Source organism: Equus caballus, chromosome 16 (assembly GCF_041296265.1).
Source record: "Equus caballus isolate H_3958 breed thoroughbred chromosome 16, TB-T2T, whole genome shotgun sequence".
NCBI classification, from domain to species: Eukaryota; Metazoa; Chordata; class Mammalia; order Perissodactyla; family Equidae; genus Equus; species Equus caballus.
In genome coordinates, this window is record NC_091699.1 from 82,634,836 (window position 1) to 82,652,397 (window position 17,562).

Below are 17,562 nucleotides of genomic sequence, written 5' to 3' on the forward strand. Positions count from 1 at the left end.
CAGTTTTACACAAGTCAAAATAAGTGATTTACTTCTTCAGGCAAATGTTCAAAATTTTCTTTATCTTGTGTAATCAACCCATTTTTTTCTAAAACCATCCATAGAGCTGATTCTTTCCAGAGAGAGAATATTGTGTATCACTATGGTCTTCATTTTCAAACAGGGAAGTTCAGGGAATTAGGAGAGGATTTGGGAACGTCTAGAAAATCCATCCTGAGTTTCAAACTAAGCCTCAAATAATAAATTCTACAAAAATGGAATGAGTTGGGTGTCATGCAAGGTTTTGTTCTCCTCTATCTCCTTTCCCATCTCACCTTCCTTCAGGGTACAGGCTCTTTCTAGACTCACTCCTCAGTTCTCTAGGTCTTTCAGGACATGGTAAGGGAGCATCTTTTCTTGCCTGATATTATTGAAGCCTATCCTAAAAAAGTTCTTCAGTTTTTAGGGTCAAAGCAGAGAAGCCAGCCTCTCTTCCATCTAACCCTGCCGGGGAACATATAAAACCCTGTAGCCAAGAACCCATCCCAGCTGGTTCTCTTTGAGAAAGATTATCCCCTTGCTCAAGCATGTTTGCTCTGGGGGAACTTATATGGAGTGGTAAGGCGGGAAAGGAACCCCAATCCACGCAGGTGGATCTTGAAGTAATGACTGATATATCCCGGTCATCCCCACAAGAGAACGCCAGTCCTTTTTCATCCTCTAGTCAAGCTCTCTTAACACAGTTACCCTGAAGACCCATGTTGAGCACATGATCCAGGCAGGACAACCTGTGTCTTCAGACAGGGTGTGTGCATGAATGCTCTGCAGTCCAAGAAGAGATGCAGGTAGCTATGCAGGAAACACCTCCTGTTGGCTCACTGTCTTCTTAGGATGGACTTCATATATGCTGCAGAGAGCAGGAAAAAAGATCTCATGATTTATTCCAGAAGGACATTGGGAAGACCCTTACAGTTAACTCTTTCATTGTAACTGCCCACAGCTTTTCCATCCTCTCAAATTGAATTTATAAACTATGTGTTTATGATTTTCTCTTCTTCCTCATTCTAGTCCCTCCAGGGGAAACCTATCACCCAAATAACAGCTTTTCTCTTCCAATACCCAGACCCGTGGATTGTACTTTCTCTATGATCAAGATAGAGAAGAGAGTAGATCATAGGCCATGTTTGCATCTGTAGTGAAATTCCATATATTTGATCTTTTCCCAGTAAAGAAGAGGTCACTCTAAAAACCAGGTTTTTTGCTACCATGTTCCAGTTATCACATACTTCTTGAAAGTAACTCACATTCTCAGCTCCTTTCTATAACCAAGCAGGTATACTTTCATGCAAACACAGGTACATAAGTAAAAAGCAAATAAACCAACCTTTTGATAGTCTTTCTCCATCAATAACTCATTGCCACAGACCAGTTCCTTCCTCAGTCCCTTTATGGGGCCTAGTCTTTTCTTCCTCTGAATTTTTGGAAAGAAGTTGGATCAATAAAAACTTAGAGCTTACCTCATCATCAAAAGACATAAAGAAATGTTTTCTTGCTTAAGGGTATAGCAGAACAGGCTTTTAAGCACTCTTCTGACTTTGAAACTTCAGAGATTTATGAGAAGTAAATGAAATGAAAGTATTTGTTGTCCTTTGCTCCAAATCAACATTGTACTAGGTACAATGAGAAAAAGAAGAGACCACCTCTTTATCATCTCCATATCCTCAGCACCCAGCAAAGCATCTGCACATAATAAGTGGTCAGAAAAATATTTGTTGAGTGATTGAAATGGCTATAAAATTGACCTTACCCTCAAGAGTTTAGACTCTATTGGAAAATAATTACTAGATTATAAAATACTGCAGTTGAAGCCTTTTTACCTGAACATGATTGAGATTGAGAGTTACTCAGTAGGGAATCACAAACTCTGTGTGTGTGTACTGTAAGATGTGTATCTTCAACATTTTATTTTAACTCACAGCATTAATTTATTCAGATCTTTTGATGCACGGCCGAAGCCTTTTCTTTGAGAATGAGTATCATAATTGGAAATTGAAGTTCCGTGACATCTTTCTTTAATCAGTCACACTCAATACATTTTGACTCATTTCCAGTTTCAGTTTCTTTAAGGTAAAGAAGGAGCTTAAGTTAGTACTGAAGCAATTTGAATGTAGACACCTTCTAGATTTTAATGTTTTTTTTCCTTTATCTCACCCACACCTAATTTTATAGCAAAAAATTTTTAGTAGTAGTTTTCCTTTGCTGAGTCTTTATAAAACATTCAACTTAGCTGGGGTTTTTTTTTTTTTTTTTTTTCAATTTTAGGAATTTTAGAAACACCTGGTTTTTTTCTACACATATTTCATTCATTTATGTAATAAGTAATTGAACCGAATAATTACTGTAAAAAGTACAACCAGCATAAACAAGTGGGGACAAACACAACCAACTCTTAGAAAGCATACAGCTCAGTTACTGAGGTAAGAAATCTGAGAGCATCACAGAAACTAAACTATTAGCCGTGAATCAGTGTTTCCTGGGCATTGGTGGTTCTTTTTTACAGGAGGAATGAAGAACATTGGCTAATCCAGAGAATTAAGTGAAAGTCATTAAGAGAGATTCTACAGTATTTCATTAAGAGAATTGCAATAAAGGGGCTTAAATAGGGAAACCTTCATGAAGTAGATAAAATTTGAGTCAGATTTTGAAGGATGGTTAAAGTGTGCATAATTTGAGGGGAAAGACTATTCTCAGGAAGGGGATGAAAAGTCACCCCCCTGAAGCCATGGGCTGGAGTTGGGAAGAGGGGGGAATACAACGTAAGATACGGTTTAGTTGAAAAAATATTAAATCATAACTCTAAAGACCTAGTTGCATTCATAACAGACTTTTTTGGTGTTTTAATTTGGAAATAAATAATGAAGGAGGAAAAGAGTATTCTAGGCAAGAGTGTAAGGAAAAAAATATGGGAAAGCTATCTTGCTCAAAGAGTTAACATGTAAGCCCAGTGAGAGAAAATTGGGGGGAAAAGGAAGGCCCCAGGTTGAAGCATTAATTGTAATCCTCTTTCAACCATAGCACATCGAACAATTGCAGGTAAGGTTTTGTATGAGTGGAAAATTTCAAGCTTAAAAAGAAAGAAGAAATTTGAAAACCACAGGTTTAGACATCTAAGCCCAATGTACACATTATAAAGTGTTGTCAGAATGTCTTGAAAGGAAATCAAGGAAAAAAGCTAACTTAAGTTGTAGGAAACGATGGAAAACCGAAGAATTAGATTCCCACTAAATTAGACAAAGATTCAATAGAAGAGAGTTGTAAGCTATTTTTGGTTTTGGGGTTTATTTGGTAATTATGTTTGGTTTACATTTTCTAGAAGTAGAAAATATTGATTGAATAATGTGGCTGATTGAAAACAAATATTGAAATCTAAATAGTAAATATGAGAGAATACTTAAAGATTCACTTGTAAATAACTGTGAGGCAGATGTTTAATATATGATAAAATAATGGAATATTTTAAAAATCTAAGATGACTTTAAAGCTCCTTAAAAAAAGGTCTCAAATTCAGGATGTATTATGTCATTGCTATTTAATCATCTCTTGTACCTTTATTGTAGCCAAATTTGACTCGTATGTATCTAAAGCTGCTTTCTTACTGCATTCAATTGTTCCACTTTCTTAGCCAGTACTTCGACAATAAATTTTCAAATGTATCCAGATCCAGAGTCACTTCCAAAAACTATGTTTGATAACTAAGATAGTCTTCTGCAAACAGACAAAAAAGGGATTTGACTTTAAAATCTGAGACCAACAAATCTCTTTGTATATTACCATGTGAGGATGAAAGTTTGTTTTTCTCCATATTTTGATTGGGTATATCTGGAGGATTTTTGTTATTTGTCTCCCATCAAGCAAAAAAGAAAAAAACTATTCTTAAGACGATGGTTTCAAATTTGAAGTGCAGCCTGTTCTTTTTTCATAAAATATTAAATAGCAAAATCAAAAATGCTCTTCATGTTCTTTCTCTTCTAGTTGGAGGGGAAACTGTTTTATGTGGATTGACACCTCACATACTCTGAGTTTAAGAAGTTAGCATTATCTGAGAAGTCACTATTTTTAGGTCCAGCTGTAATGTTTCTAACTTTGGTGCTCAGAGTAGTGGGTGCTTCCTTTCCCAGAAGGCTCTGTATTCTCAACATGTGTGGGTCAATTGGACATAAAGCTACCTACGAGGAGCGTCAGGCCCACTGCAGGCCGTGTTTCTAACTTGAAAATTATGAGCAGGTCTTGGAAGCCACAGGCTGTATCTGGGAACCAGCTGCATGTCAGTCCAAGCATGGATTGTGGTCCCTGGAGGCTGGGAGAGCACAATGCTTGAACTTAATTTCTGTGGGAGATAAGAAGAAAAAAATACCTTTCTACCTGACAAGATTGACAACTTATTAAATCTGACTATCTTCAGAAGTGTGCTGGACAGTTGCTAAGTAAATATCCACTTTTCAAAGATGATGATCAAGGAAACATCTCTACGAAGGGACCCGGACTTAAGGGGAGAGTTAGCTTTCCTGGCCAGGGGCTGTGATTTTGTTCTCCCGTCTCGGTTTAAGAAGCGGCTGAAGTCATTTCAGCAGACACAGGTTTGAAACTTGGGTGTTTCTTTTAAAATATTTTTATTACTAATAAAAACCACCCAGTGAACTAACTTACAAATAATTTTACAGCTCACTTGATATTAGATCAAGGAATTAATCTGTGTCCTCTATTCAGCTATTTGCAGAAAGCTATTTGTAGAGAGATTCCAACAGGTTTAAAAATAGACCTTCTGGACCTGAAGTACAGTACTCACATTTTTCTCTTGTAGAGAGGGAATCCAGTTTTAGAGACAATACGTACAACTTAACAAATATTTTACGATTTACTTGGAAAATACTAGAACGTTTAACAGAAATATGTTGGAGAAACTAGAATTTCTGTATTAAAAGCCTTGTTTGCACTTAGAATCAATAGACTGTATTAACATACGTACATCTGTAATGAATGTTTTCTAAAAAAGAGTATTGATCCTGGTAATCTGTTTTTTGAAGGGGGAACTATTTTTGTATATAGACAGTCTTGTGTTCGTGATCTAATGTATGTAGGTAAGGAGGATGGCACTTCCTTCTGCATTGTTAAGGCATGTCCTCCCTCAGCAGGCTGTGAGATGGAGTCATTTCTGCTGCAGTGACTACTTGCCGAGTCAATGCTTCATTGCTTGCAAATTTAGGGCCAGTGTCTCACCAAACAAGTTGCCTAACACTGAGTATAATATAAATCAAGGGCCGCACAAATGATGGCCTTCCAGAATCCAGCAAGAAACTGTAGTTTCATTGTTATTCTGACCCAGAATAATTTCACATTATTTGGGTGAATCATATGAAATTGCTTTTTTTTTAAATAGGTCAAAAATGGTCAAATATTGGAAATGCGACAGTGACTAATAGCATAAGGATACTATTCAGAATGACTATGTAAATGATACTGTGTTTATAGGGAAAGACTGAAGTGGAGAATTGAAATACTTTACCCAGCTAATTCTATTCTAATGGTATTCCTAGATTTGAATGAAACAGTTTTATTCAAAGTGAGCAGATGCTAAACTTGCCAGTAAATTTGGCAAAATTTATATTACTATATTTCACTCTCTAATATTTGTAAATGGTCAGGTTTATGACCTTAAACTACTTTAAGGTTTAAATCATATGTCTCCTATTGAACTCAATGAAAAGTAAATTGAAAAGTTCAAAATAAATGCATTCTTTTTATTTTCCCTTTAAATATTAACATCAATTTTATTAAATATGGAATTAACCAGTGAATTAATAAATATTTGTCTATTAGTGATTGCTCCATGTTAAGAAATACACTGAGGAAAGTAGAATAGACTATTATATAATCAAATATTTTCCCATTCAGATAAAAACTTAGGTAGCCAGGGTTTGTTCTGAATGTCACTTACTTCTGCAAAGCACAATTGTAGAGTTAACATTGAAGGCCTCGCTCTAAAGCTTCTCCAGTAGCGTGTGTTCACTAGACTATTGGGTTTCATCCCCACTGGCACCAGTGATCTTAGTCCTATGGTTATAACTGCCCTGAATTTATCCGTAACTGCCCTGGATGTCACACCAGGGGAAACAAAAAAAAGAACTTTGATGATTGTATACTTGAAGTCTTACAAATCTCTTTGAGTATAGAATAATAAAAAGGAAATGACACTAGTGTAAATGACCTAGGTAAAGCCCCTGAAGAATTATATGCCTTATCTTAGAAATTTACGAACAATTTCTACTGTTATTGACTCATAAGCCTATGTAATAATATTTGCAGATTTAGCACTAAGGCAGAGAGAAATCTTTACTTAGATTATCAACTTGTTAAATCAAAAGTGGTTTATAAACTTTAAATTGCTATACCAATGTAAATGATTAATTATTATTGAATCTGAAGGACTGTGCCAAGTTATATTTAATCTAATCTTTGAGAACCCCCTTTGGCCTTGTGACTCATTTTCTTAAATAAGGACGTATCTGTGCCCAGCACTGTTCTGAAGCTTTTACCCATGTTGCGTCCTGTGATTTCCTTTAATATTCGCAACAGCCTTCCAGGGAGTAGGGGTTATGCTTGTTACTGAAATTCTAAAAGGTTATTTATCTTTCCTGAGGTCACAGAGCTAGTAAGCCATCACTGTTTTCTAAGTTTTTCATATTTCATTGGCATCGCTTCTCTCTCTGCCATTTCTTCCTTGATTATTGCTTTATATGGTGACATCCTGATACTGCAGCAAAGGCTTGGTGTGACCAGTTGGCCTTCATATCCCCAATAGTATTAGTATATGAGCAGACTCCACTCTGTATTAATGTCAGATATTGACATATGAGAAATGGGCCATATATAACAAAAGTAGGAGATTAAATTATATTCATCACATATTTATGTGAATAAAGCTTGTCTTCCTATAATACTCATGCTTTTCGAGGGTGGCTAAGGCTGTTTAGAATTTTTGTGTCTCATAATTACATTTTCCTTCCAGATTCAAAATAAAACAGAAAAGAAACCTGGAACACCACTTCCACCTCCAGCCACCCTTCCAAGTAGTCCCCGACCTCTCTCCCCTGTTCCCCATGTGAATAATGTTGTGAATGCACCATTGTCCATAAACATTCCACGGTTCTACTTTCCTGAAGGACTCCCAGATGCCTGCAGTAACCATGAACAGACTCTAAGCAGAATTGAAACTGCTTTCATGGATATTGAAGATCAGAAAGCAGACATTTATGAAATGGGAAAGATTGCAAAGGTAATATAACTACTAAATGATGTCTGATCGCCTTTCTCTGTCAATCCCAACCTCCCTCTCTTGACTGCCTCTCTGCTCTCTGTTTTTAAGCATGCGTTTTTTCCGTGTTGAAAAAATGTATTTGATCCTGATGTATCTTTAGCTATGATCCTATTTCATGGAACTCTCAAGTTTGAAAAAAAAACTTACTGATCTTCCAGTCCGACCTCCCATTTAATATAGTAATTCCGTCCATGACATCACCGACACACAAATTCATTCTCTGCTTCAATGCTTTCAGTGACAGGAACCTCACTACCTTGCCAAGTAGCCTGTTCTATCATTACATAGCCTGTCTTGTTGGAAAGATTTCTCTTGTGTTGAATATGAATCGTTTTTTGTTCTCACCTATTGATCATAACTCTTTGCCCTGAAGCCAGGCTAGGAACCATTAGGCTAACTCAACACAGTAGTTTGACTCCGAAATAAATGAATTTGCCACTAGAAAGCAAGCCTTTGATACTTTCCAATATATCCAGCTACTTCTAATTTAAGATCATAGCCCCTCTTGCCAGGACTACCATAACATCTTCAATAACTGGATTCTATACCTCCAGCCTCCTCCTAGAATAATTAATACTGGGCATGACCATCAGATTATCTTTTGATATTTATATTCTCCATCTCAGCAATATTCGGAGATTCCTCCCATGTGTAGCAGTGCTTTGTTTTGTTTGGGTTTTATTTTTATCATGCACATATTTTGAAGAGTCATATCATACCTCAGGATTTAGCAGTGGTTTCAGGCTGTGTTTCAAGAGACAGGTTTACTAGGCTAAGGAGGAGACCAAATGGGAGCTCCCAAGACCCATGCGCACTTCCACTAGGAATGGTTGCCCTGCTTTCAGGAATAATATTTAAGTTTAAAAACTGATCTTGAGGATAAAATCCAAACTGCTGTTACCTGCTTGAGCCAGATCCACTTGCCCTCCTACAAGCACCCCTCTGCATTTGAGCTCTCAGAGTTCTCCCCTCCAAAATGGGCTTCCAGTCCTGCCAACCCCCACATCACCCATTCCTTAAGACCTAGCTTCCATTGTGTCTTTGGAGAAGTTCCTAAATCCCCACTCCAGTTATTCCCTGTCCTCTCCCTTACCTCAAACCTCAGAACTTTTGTTACTGCTGTTAAATAATTTGTAAATTTACAGTGATTTTAAGGGAAATGAGAAGAAATTCTTTCTTTTATTTCCCCATCCGCCCCCAGTCTTACAACTTGCTTATTGATCCCATAGATGTTTCTAATGAAAAACAGACTCTTTCATTCCAGAAATTAGAGCTCACATGTTTCCACTCTATTTTACATATGAGGAAACCGAAGTCTCACAAGTACTTACCTGAAGTCACAGAACTAGTACGTCAGGAGACAAGTCCTCTAACTCCTAGCATTGTGCTGTTTCCCCATATGTCATCTCCCCTGAGCACATACTAACATACCATTAGCTAGTTTCTAATCAATAGCCACCCAAATAAATTATAAGTTTCTTCAGGGCATTGGCGTTTTCTTACCTAAAGTTTTGAAAGATGGCTATTGTATAAACCAAGATGGTAAATTATCTGAATAGGCTGGAATGATTAATCTAAATCCAAAAGATAGAATTTAGCAAGGATGAATGAATTCTGCATTTGAAAATAACATGTTAACCACATAAATGCGAAATGGGGTATTTCTAGCATGGCAACAGTTTGTGAGAGAGAGACAGGACGTTTCATAGACTGCTTCAGGCAGGCAGACAAGGAGAGACTGTCCAGATTAAGGGACATGGTAGTTCCCCGGTCCTGTGCTGGGGTCACACATCTGGAGACAATCCAGGTGATTAGTGCCTCACTGGCAGAGACCTGCAGCCTGCTGTGTCTTGAATACAGGTCATCTGGGTCAACCTTCCTCCTCTGAATATTCCCAGCCCCTGCTGTGGAGCCTGTTCTCAGCCTCTTCTACCGCCCTGCCTCCCCCCTCATACTCTGGCCCTCTCACGCCTGTATGGTGGTAGCCCTGCCCTGCTTCCTGATTTAGTGGCACCCCTAGCATTCAACAGATTCAGTGAGAGGAGAACAGAAAGCCTAAGGATTCCACAAGTGGTCAAGGGAGGGGTAGGAAAGAGTGTAGTCGAGTCAGGGAAGGGGGGTCTCTGCATGCTAGGAGTCAGGGAAAGGACTTTGTTATTTACAGGCAGTGAGGATCAGTCTATATGTGGCATCAGGAAAAACTGCCAGCTTTGAAGCTGACAACAGAAAAGTTTTAAAAGATAGAAAACTATTTTGTTTAGCCGTAGTAACAGTGATTTGCATAACAATTTACTGTTTATACCTAATCGTCATGCGGCACAATAGCCAGTATAGCCATATAGCCCTTGGTGTCTTCGGATGCTCCAGTCCCTTATATAAAGTGCCATAGTACAATGAATACAATCGGCCCTCGGCATCCGCCAGTTTCTCATCCACAGAGTCAATTCAATTTCTCTGTATCTGCAAGATTCTCATACACGTTGGGTTGAATCCACAGATACAAAACCCATGGATATGGAGGGCAGACTGATTACATATCATGTACATGTCTGATTAACTTGTCTGAATTATACTTGATTGTAGTCCTGTGTCCCATTCATGGGAGCCTAGCATTTGTGATCATTGCTCTTAAACCTTAATCATCAGCTCAGGTAGCAAGGGAAACCGCTCATACGTATAAAAAGTTAAAACTAATATTGCATATAAAAATGAGGATGTGTGTAATGACCTCAGATGATACCACAAGTGAACTGGTTTGTATTGTTTCATTTTGGATTACTGTATCAGCTCATCTTATTGGATTTTGCCACTGTATTCTTAAAATCATTTATTTTAAAAGTTATTTTAATCGTGTCTTCCAGCTAGCTAATCCCCAATTAATCCAGCTTTTACTTGACTATGGCAGTCTGTTAGCACTCACTAAGCCGTCGTTATTTTCAGCTGTTCTTTACTCTGCAGACTGCTCTCTGCCACAGGGCAGTGAGCTCTGTGCCTGCAGCACTTGCTCTGCGTGTGCGTGTCTTCTCAGGACAGGTTGGTTAGAAGAAAAGGAGAAGACAGACAACCTTTAAGGGACAATGAGGGAGAGGTGGTCCGAGCAATAAATGACCATTTTTATGGATTCTTACAGTTTATAAAGCTATGAGGAAAGCCAGTTTGAGTTTGCATTCTACTCTGAGTGACACCTAAGTGTTGCTGTTGAGACTGGGATCTGTTTTTTAAGTGCAAAGAAAACTCTGTGTTTATGAAATCTGAATCTTTTGATGAAGTTTAGCTCATTCATCTTTGACTTCAAACAGCCCTGGATGAGATTAATGCACATTTCTGATTAAATTCACAGTGTATAGTTTGTACCTTTTTCCACAGCCTTAAGTGATGATGGGGAAGAAATAAATATAGAATGAATCTAAGAGGAACAAAGGCAGGGTAGGAACAGAAAGTGAGGAACAGTCAGAAAAGCATTTGTCTGAGACTGGGCCAGGGGATTCACCATGGAGTTTTAGCCTCTAGCAGAAAGTTGAGGAAGAATGTAACCATCTCCTGAACCATACAAAGCCCCCAGCTTCTCTTGTCTGGCTGACGTAGCACCGTCTTGACCCATCGTGCCTTTGGCCTGCAAAGTAGCCTGTCTCTACCTGTATTTCTTCCTCTGCAGAATGGGATAAAAATAGCTGCCCTCTTCTGCATGGGGATCATGTGAGGACCAAAGGAAATAACAAGCGTGAGACGTTTTAAATGTTAAAGAACGTTACAAATATTGGGTGATCGTCTCTTTCTGAGTGTATCACTAGACAGTGTTGCTTTCAGTTCTTCATGTTGTTGGGCCATTCTTAGATCAAGTTATAGGTGTTAAGTTTTCTTTGCTCCAACAACTTTGATTGCCATCCACTGACTCTTGCCTCCTTCTCTAAACCTGTTTCCTAAACCCATTTTCTGTAACTCCCTGTACATCCCCACTTGTCATCCATGCTCTCCTGTGTAAAAAGTCTTGACACTGACTTGTTCTCTCCTCTGTTATAAAAGTCTCTATTCTGTTGCCCTCAGATTAATATCATTTACTTTTTTAGGTTCTTATTGATTTCCTGACACCTTTTATCTTAATTCTTTATTTTTAAGCAAATGCAAACCAGCCATACATTTTTTTTAAGTAGTCAAAGTGTAATGTCTGCAGCCCTTGTCATTCACTGCACTTCCCATTTTTTTATCCAAGGACCTGATACCCTCATGCTGCCTAACACTTGGCTACTCAGAGTACCCCACTATGAGAAATATAGATCAGTCCTTTCCAATCTGCTTCAACACATATCCATTCTGTACCTTATCTCTTAGGATTTTGCCTTTGGGTCATAATAACTTTATAAGTGTTAATGTCTCAGTGACTGACTTACTCGTTACAAGCTGGCACATATGCGTTTTAACAGGAGTCTTCTGGAGAAAAAGACTGTAATCCAAGGGAATGAAAGTTGTTTAATAGTGGAAGTAGCCCCGCGGGAGGTGGTAAGCACACAGACCCTGGAAATATTTTAGCTGATCACTTCCTGAGGTTGAGCTAGAAGATTCCTGATCCCTTCTAATTCTGAAAAATCCATGAGTGACCATGGGTGGCAGTTTCTTGCACTTTAGCAAGCCAGTTCCAGTCTCTCCCTGTACTTTATCTCTCTGTTTGTGGCTCTGCACCCCCATCTCCATAACACAGAATATTCTTTCACCTTTCCCAGCAGTTGCCAATAGTCTGTCACATTTAACAGCATTTTCTTGGCAAACCACCATTCTGCATGAAAGGGAGAATTGGGATTGGGGAAAGTGGATTTCATAGTTTACCACCCAAAGTATATTAATTATGAGCTTTGTACCTTGGCAGTGATAATTTACACAATAAACAAAATCCATTTGGTTGCTAAGCAACACTTTTCCCTCACTCTTGACCTCAGTGGAGGTATTTGACCTCTGGACTTAAGAAATCTTAAATTCCACCCTGCTTGCAGAACATGCATTAGTGGCCCTGGCAGGAGCAGCCTCTTATTTCTGCCCTGTACTTACCTTCCTTCTCTTGAAACTCTCCTTCCATATCCTCTTCTCTGACATGAACCCAGTAGCCTTGAGTATTCCCTTAGCATAACTAATCTCAGGCTAGGTACTTTTCAGGCTTCTGTGGGGATCCCCCACAACAGGAGCAACTTCACCTGAACCTAATGTGGATTCACATCCATTCAACCTGCAAAGGAGAAGCTTCGCTTTCTAGAAAGATGAAGACTCAACAGATCCTATATCTAATATGGATAATATCTTTATCTAATAACAAGATGTGACCCTTTGAAGAGTTCCAGATTTGGGAGTATGTTTTACATGTATATATAAAATTAGGAACGTTTCAAGATTATTTCTCTACTTAATATTATTACTTAAAGGGAAGAATTTCCCCTCTAGGAAAAAAGCAGGTAAATTTGGTAAAAACTCTTTCTTAGAAGAATGTAAGAATAATTTTTTTTTTAATTGAAAAAAGAGGGGCCAGCCTGGTGGCTCAGCAGTTAAGTTCACACATTCCGCTTCAGTGGCCCAGGGTTTGCTGGTTTGGATCCTGAGTGCATACCTACACACCACTTGTCAAGCCATGCCATTGCAGGTGTCCCACATATAAAGTAGAGGAAGATGAGCACAGATGTTAGCTCAGGGCCAGTCTTCCTCAGCAAAAAAGGGGAGGATTGGTGGCAGATGGCAGCTCAGGGCTAATCTTTCTCAAAAAAAAAAAAAATTGGAAAAGGAACTTTTTATTGGGGAGAAAAAATATCATTACTTTTTAGAGTATTGTAGTTGTTTTATATTCATTCCCAGTTCTTCCTTTATAAAAAATATGTAGTTATTTGTGGTACTTGTAAAATATAAATAAATGATAGCATTTTTACCTTTCATCTTTTACCTGAATTGTAATCATTTAAATAGATTTGACAGCTATTTTCTTGAATGGTCTAGGTTTTTCTGGTTCTTCTTGAACCTGGGGCTTAATAACATAATAGGCAAAGGAGAGAGAAGAGCTAGATGATAGAGCGTATTAACGTGACCAAGTGATAATGGTGGCTATACGTTTCTGCCGTAGGAAGGAAAGACATATGCAACCATGACATTCAGTCGTTTCTTTTTCTTTCTGGAAGGTAGAAAATATGTGATATAAGAGTGATAGGAAGGGAGACTGGCTGCTCTAACTATCAGGATAGGGGAAAGAAACATTGCTGTATTGAACTTGGAGAAAAGGTAAATGGATTTCTATTTTCTTCTTTGAACACGTAATCCTCTATTCTGTTTCCCTCCATATCTCTCTGAATCTGACCTAGCTGATATATTTGCTTCTGCCCCAGTTTTGCTCCTCCAAGGGCCCTTCTAGCCAAGGTGGCATGAAGGGTAAAAGCCACAAAGGTCCTTTCTCTGGCCGTGTCATCTCTTCACCCTTAGCTTACACTGTATTTGTGTTTTATTTGCAGGTCTGTGGCTGTCCTCTCTATTGGAAAGCCCCCATGTTCAGGGCTGCAGGGGGAGAGAGGACAGGATTTGTGTCAGCACAGTCATTCATTGCCATGTGGAGAAAGTAAGTATGTGAGCATTTACTCTGGTGCTAGACAAAGAAATATGTTTTATAAAGGTCACTTATTTTACTCATCTATTAATTTTCCCTTTACTCTTTATTTCAACAAGGAAGATTCAGTCATTCGCAACCATTTATACTCACACACAAATTCTCTTCATAAGCCATTATCTTACATGTCTCTAATCAGTAAAACAGATTTTCACAAATACCTCTTTAATAACTATTTGATAGTTTCTTAGTTTTACTTGTTAAATTTGGTTCTTAGGATTTGACTTCTGTAGCAGTGACATAAAAGTAAAGATTCTCCTTTAAGGGGAGCACACCACACGTGTCACATGAAAAATACAGCTCCATTCTCGCAAAATCCAATTTAGAATTATATCTAGTTGACTTATTAAAAACAACTGAATTCTAATAGATTTTAATCATTACTTTTTGAAGCTCCAGTTAAGAAACACAGGAATGGTACTTTTATCAAGATGCTCCTGGATTTTAACATCCTAACAAGTTTTCTTGAATTCAAACCCAACTTTCTTCTTTCTTTTTTCTCCCTTCTTTCTTCTTTAGAACTTATATCTTGATATATTTATACACTTTAAGGGAATGTCACAGCTTGCCCCTTCCACTTCTTTTAACTGATTAGCCTAGCCTTCTTTACATATGTTCTTCTCACCTTTTCTGGGCTAGACACTCTTCCTGGTAAACTATTCGGAAATGCTATTTGCCTGTTATCATCATCATCATTATTATTATTATTTAAAATCAACATGTAATACCAACAGAATTCAGCTTACAAATTTCTTGTGATTTCTTCTTATTTCTTCATGCCACCTAAAAGCCCTTCGTAGTATAGTGCTTGAGAACATAGAGGGTGATTAGTAAGTGTATTCTTATTTTTAAAAATCAAGGAGCAAGTTGAGTTCACCAAGTTCTTCCATGCATTACATTAGAACTAAAGTGATGAGGGTGTATGCAACTCTACTAGTTGATTAACTTCTTTGAAAGAACCACACCAAAGCTAAAAGTTACAAATGCTTTATGTTTTCAGGTGGATTTTAGTCATTTTGTTACAAGGAATAGTTCTAAGTTGTCCAAATACCAAGGACTAAAAGGGCCCTAGGAAAATCATACCTCGTACACCATAGGGATGACACTCCAAAGTCATTGTCATGGTCACCATTTCACCTCTCCTATCGCAAATAGAAAACTGCTGGAGAAAATCTAAGAAATGTCTTTTTTTTTTTTTTTTAATGCATGGATAAGCAGTTGTAAGTGTAAGGGAATTCCTTGTAGGCTAGAAATTGCAAAGCACTAATTAGCCAGGAGTAAACCAGCAAAGGAATTGGCATCTGCCCTTGGGGTATTTATCATTAGTATTTCTGGTAGCCTAAAACCTGGGGGAATAAAGTGGAAGAAGAAAATGGGCCCGAACAGTAGGGAGGTCAGCTTGGATTCCCTCTCCCTTCCCTACGAGTAAAGCCAGGACTTCACTGGGTGGTCTGGTTGTCTATTATTAATTATTATTATTATTATTATTGTTATTTTAAATCAGCATATAACAGTAGCAGAATTCAAGAACTGGAAACCTGCAGATATTCTATCCTTCATTCAGCTAGCTTCTCTCACCCACGTAGGTGCTAGGCCCTGAAAAGGCCTCGACTGGAGTATGAACTAGGGGTAGAACGATTAGGGATATTGCACAGCTCTTGTCAGAGGTATCTTCAGCCATTGAGTTCAGCCTTTTTGGCAAAAATCATCTAACAATCTGGGAAAGCAGCAAGGAGCAAGTTATGATTGTTTAAGAGAGAGCTTTGAACAGCCTGGGAGATTGAAAAAAAAGGAAATATTCTGTTCTATAAAATACTAGAGCCGGAGACAAGAACTGTAACTACTTATATTCTAAGTTATTTTGAATATTCTAGGAACCTCTGTGAGCCTGAAGCTGACTATAGGAAAGAAAAATTAGCATCCAACTTGATTTACCTGCAATTAATTGCATAACTTTAAGGAGAGTAAGAGCTACCTTTTTTGTCTTAAGACTGTGTGTCACTGAGATGGGGGTGGGATGTGTGTTGGTGGATAGAGCAGCAGCGGCCACAGCAGCTGTATTCCTTCATTGAGATGAATCATTTTAATTTTATCTCTAGGGAAAAGAGATTTCTACAAAAGGCAAAAAGGGAAAAAAAGACATGAAGCACAGGTCTTCATTTTAGGGAAGTGCAGGAAACTGCTTATGAAGTTATATAGCATGAGCAACTGTCCCTATCTTTTTTTCATTAAAAAAAATTCTATGAATAGATAAGCGTGTGTCTATATTAAAGCTTTATCTTCTGGCCAGATACTAAAATGGTTGGAGTGCCCTCTAGTGGAAGCTCCTCTCTCTGAGCTCTTAAAATGCCTTTAAAAGCCAGGATGCTTTAAAGGAGACCCAAAGTGTGGCTAGAGGGGAGACTAAGCAACTAAGTGTGATGGTTTGAGTTACTACACTGACCTTGAAGAAGATGTGTGTTTATTTTTTTAATTTTTTCAATATGTTATATACTTCGCATTAAAACAACTTGGGCCCAAGTATATAGTATATGTATTAAAACTTTCAAGTACAAAAAATAACTGACAGATAGTGACACAGAATTAAAACATGTCAGCATATAGCTATGCATCTGAATTGCTCTATATAATCTTAGGAGAAAAGTCAAATATAAAAGTCACAGCATAACAGGAAATACTTTCCCTCCTGTCCTTTCCCTCCTGCTCATAGGGTGGAGGCCTCCTAGTCCTCCTCCGAGTGGTTGGAGGATGAACCCCTTAACAAGCTCTTGTTCCCCTGCCTCTGCTCCCCCTCCTTTCCCTGCTCTGCTGCCCCTTTCATCTCTGTGCTCTGACATCTGTTTTTCTTACAGTCCGGACATTTTTAGGAGAAAGACATTGCTCCACAGCTCTTTGTTTGAATTCCTAGATCACCAGCTTTGTGGCAGAGCTCCTCTCAAATGGAGGCAGTAATATTGCTTCAGATTTTTTATGCTTTACTTTCTCTTACCTTTTCATGACAACATGCCATTTGTCCATTAACAAAACAATATTTTGTCTTAAGAGCTCTGGAAGAAAACAGTTTAGAATAGCTATGTTTACCTTCTTTTTCTAGCTTTCACGACTTTTATCATCTCCTTTTCTCCTGCCATATAGAGTTCACTAGCTGCTAGCATTGGCTGAAAATTGTAATTCACCTTTTCTTTCTATTTTTTGCTTCTGATAGCAATAGACCATACCTGATTTGACTTTTCCCTCTCAGAGTGTTGCTCCTCTGTTATGTCAGTGCAGTTTTTATTTGGTAATGCTGTCCTTTCTTTAGAGACATGCTCTTTTCCAAAGACCTCGCTGCCTTTTTGTTGTGATCATCCCACCCATTTTCTAATCCTAAGAGTTGGTTCCCATCAGCACCTATTGCACTAATCTTCTTCTGAAAAGTATATTTATTTAACTTTGGGAGCCTTGAGTATGCTGCAGAATGATAAGGAGAAAAAAATATAAAGATAATACCATAGCTTTAATAATCACAATTGAAATCGGTTAAGTATACATATACATCTATCTATCTATCTATCTATGTATCTCTCCATCTATATATACA

The 17,562-nt window shown here is 38.1% G+C and overlaps 1 protein-coding gene across 5 annotated transcripts in view; it reads left to right on the plus strand.

The window, feature by feature from the left end:
- Positions 1-17,562, plus strand: part of PPP2R3A (protein phosphatase 2 regulatory subunit B''alpha) — a 153,217-nt gene that overhangs the window by 52,012 nt on the left and 83,643 nt on the right. For 4 of the 5 annotated variants that reach the window (XM_023620966.2, XM_023620969.2, XM_023620967.2 and 1 more), the window contains 2 exons: positions 7,046-7,312; positions 13,831-13,934. In XM_023620966.2, coding sequence (XP_023476734.2) covers positions 7,046-7,312; positions 13,831-13,934 — 371 coding nt within the window. Of the gene's footprint in view, positions 1-4,011; positions 4,617-7,045; positions 7,313-13,830; positions 13,935-17,562 lie in introns of those variants that run through there. The other variant, XM_003363164.5, reaches the window with a different exon arrangement.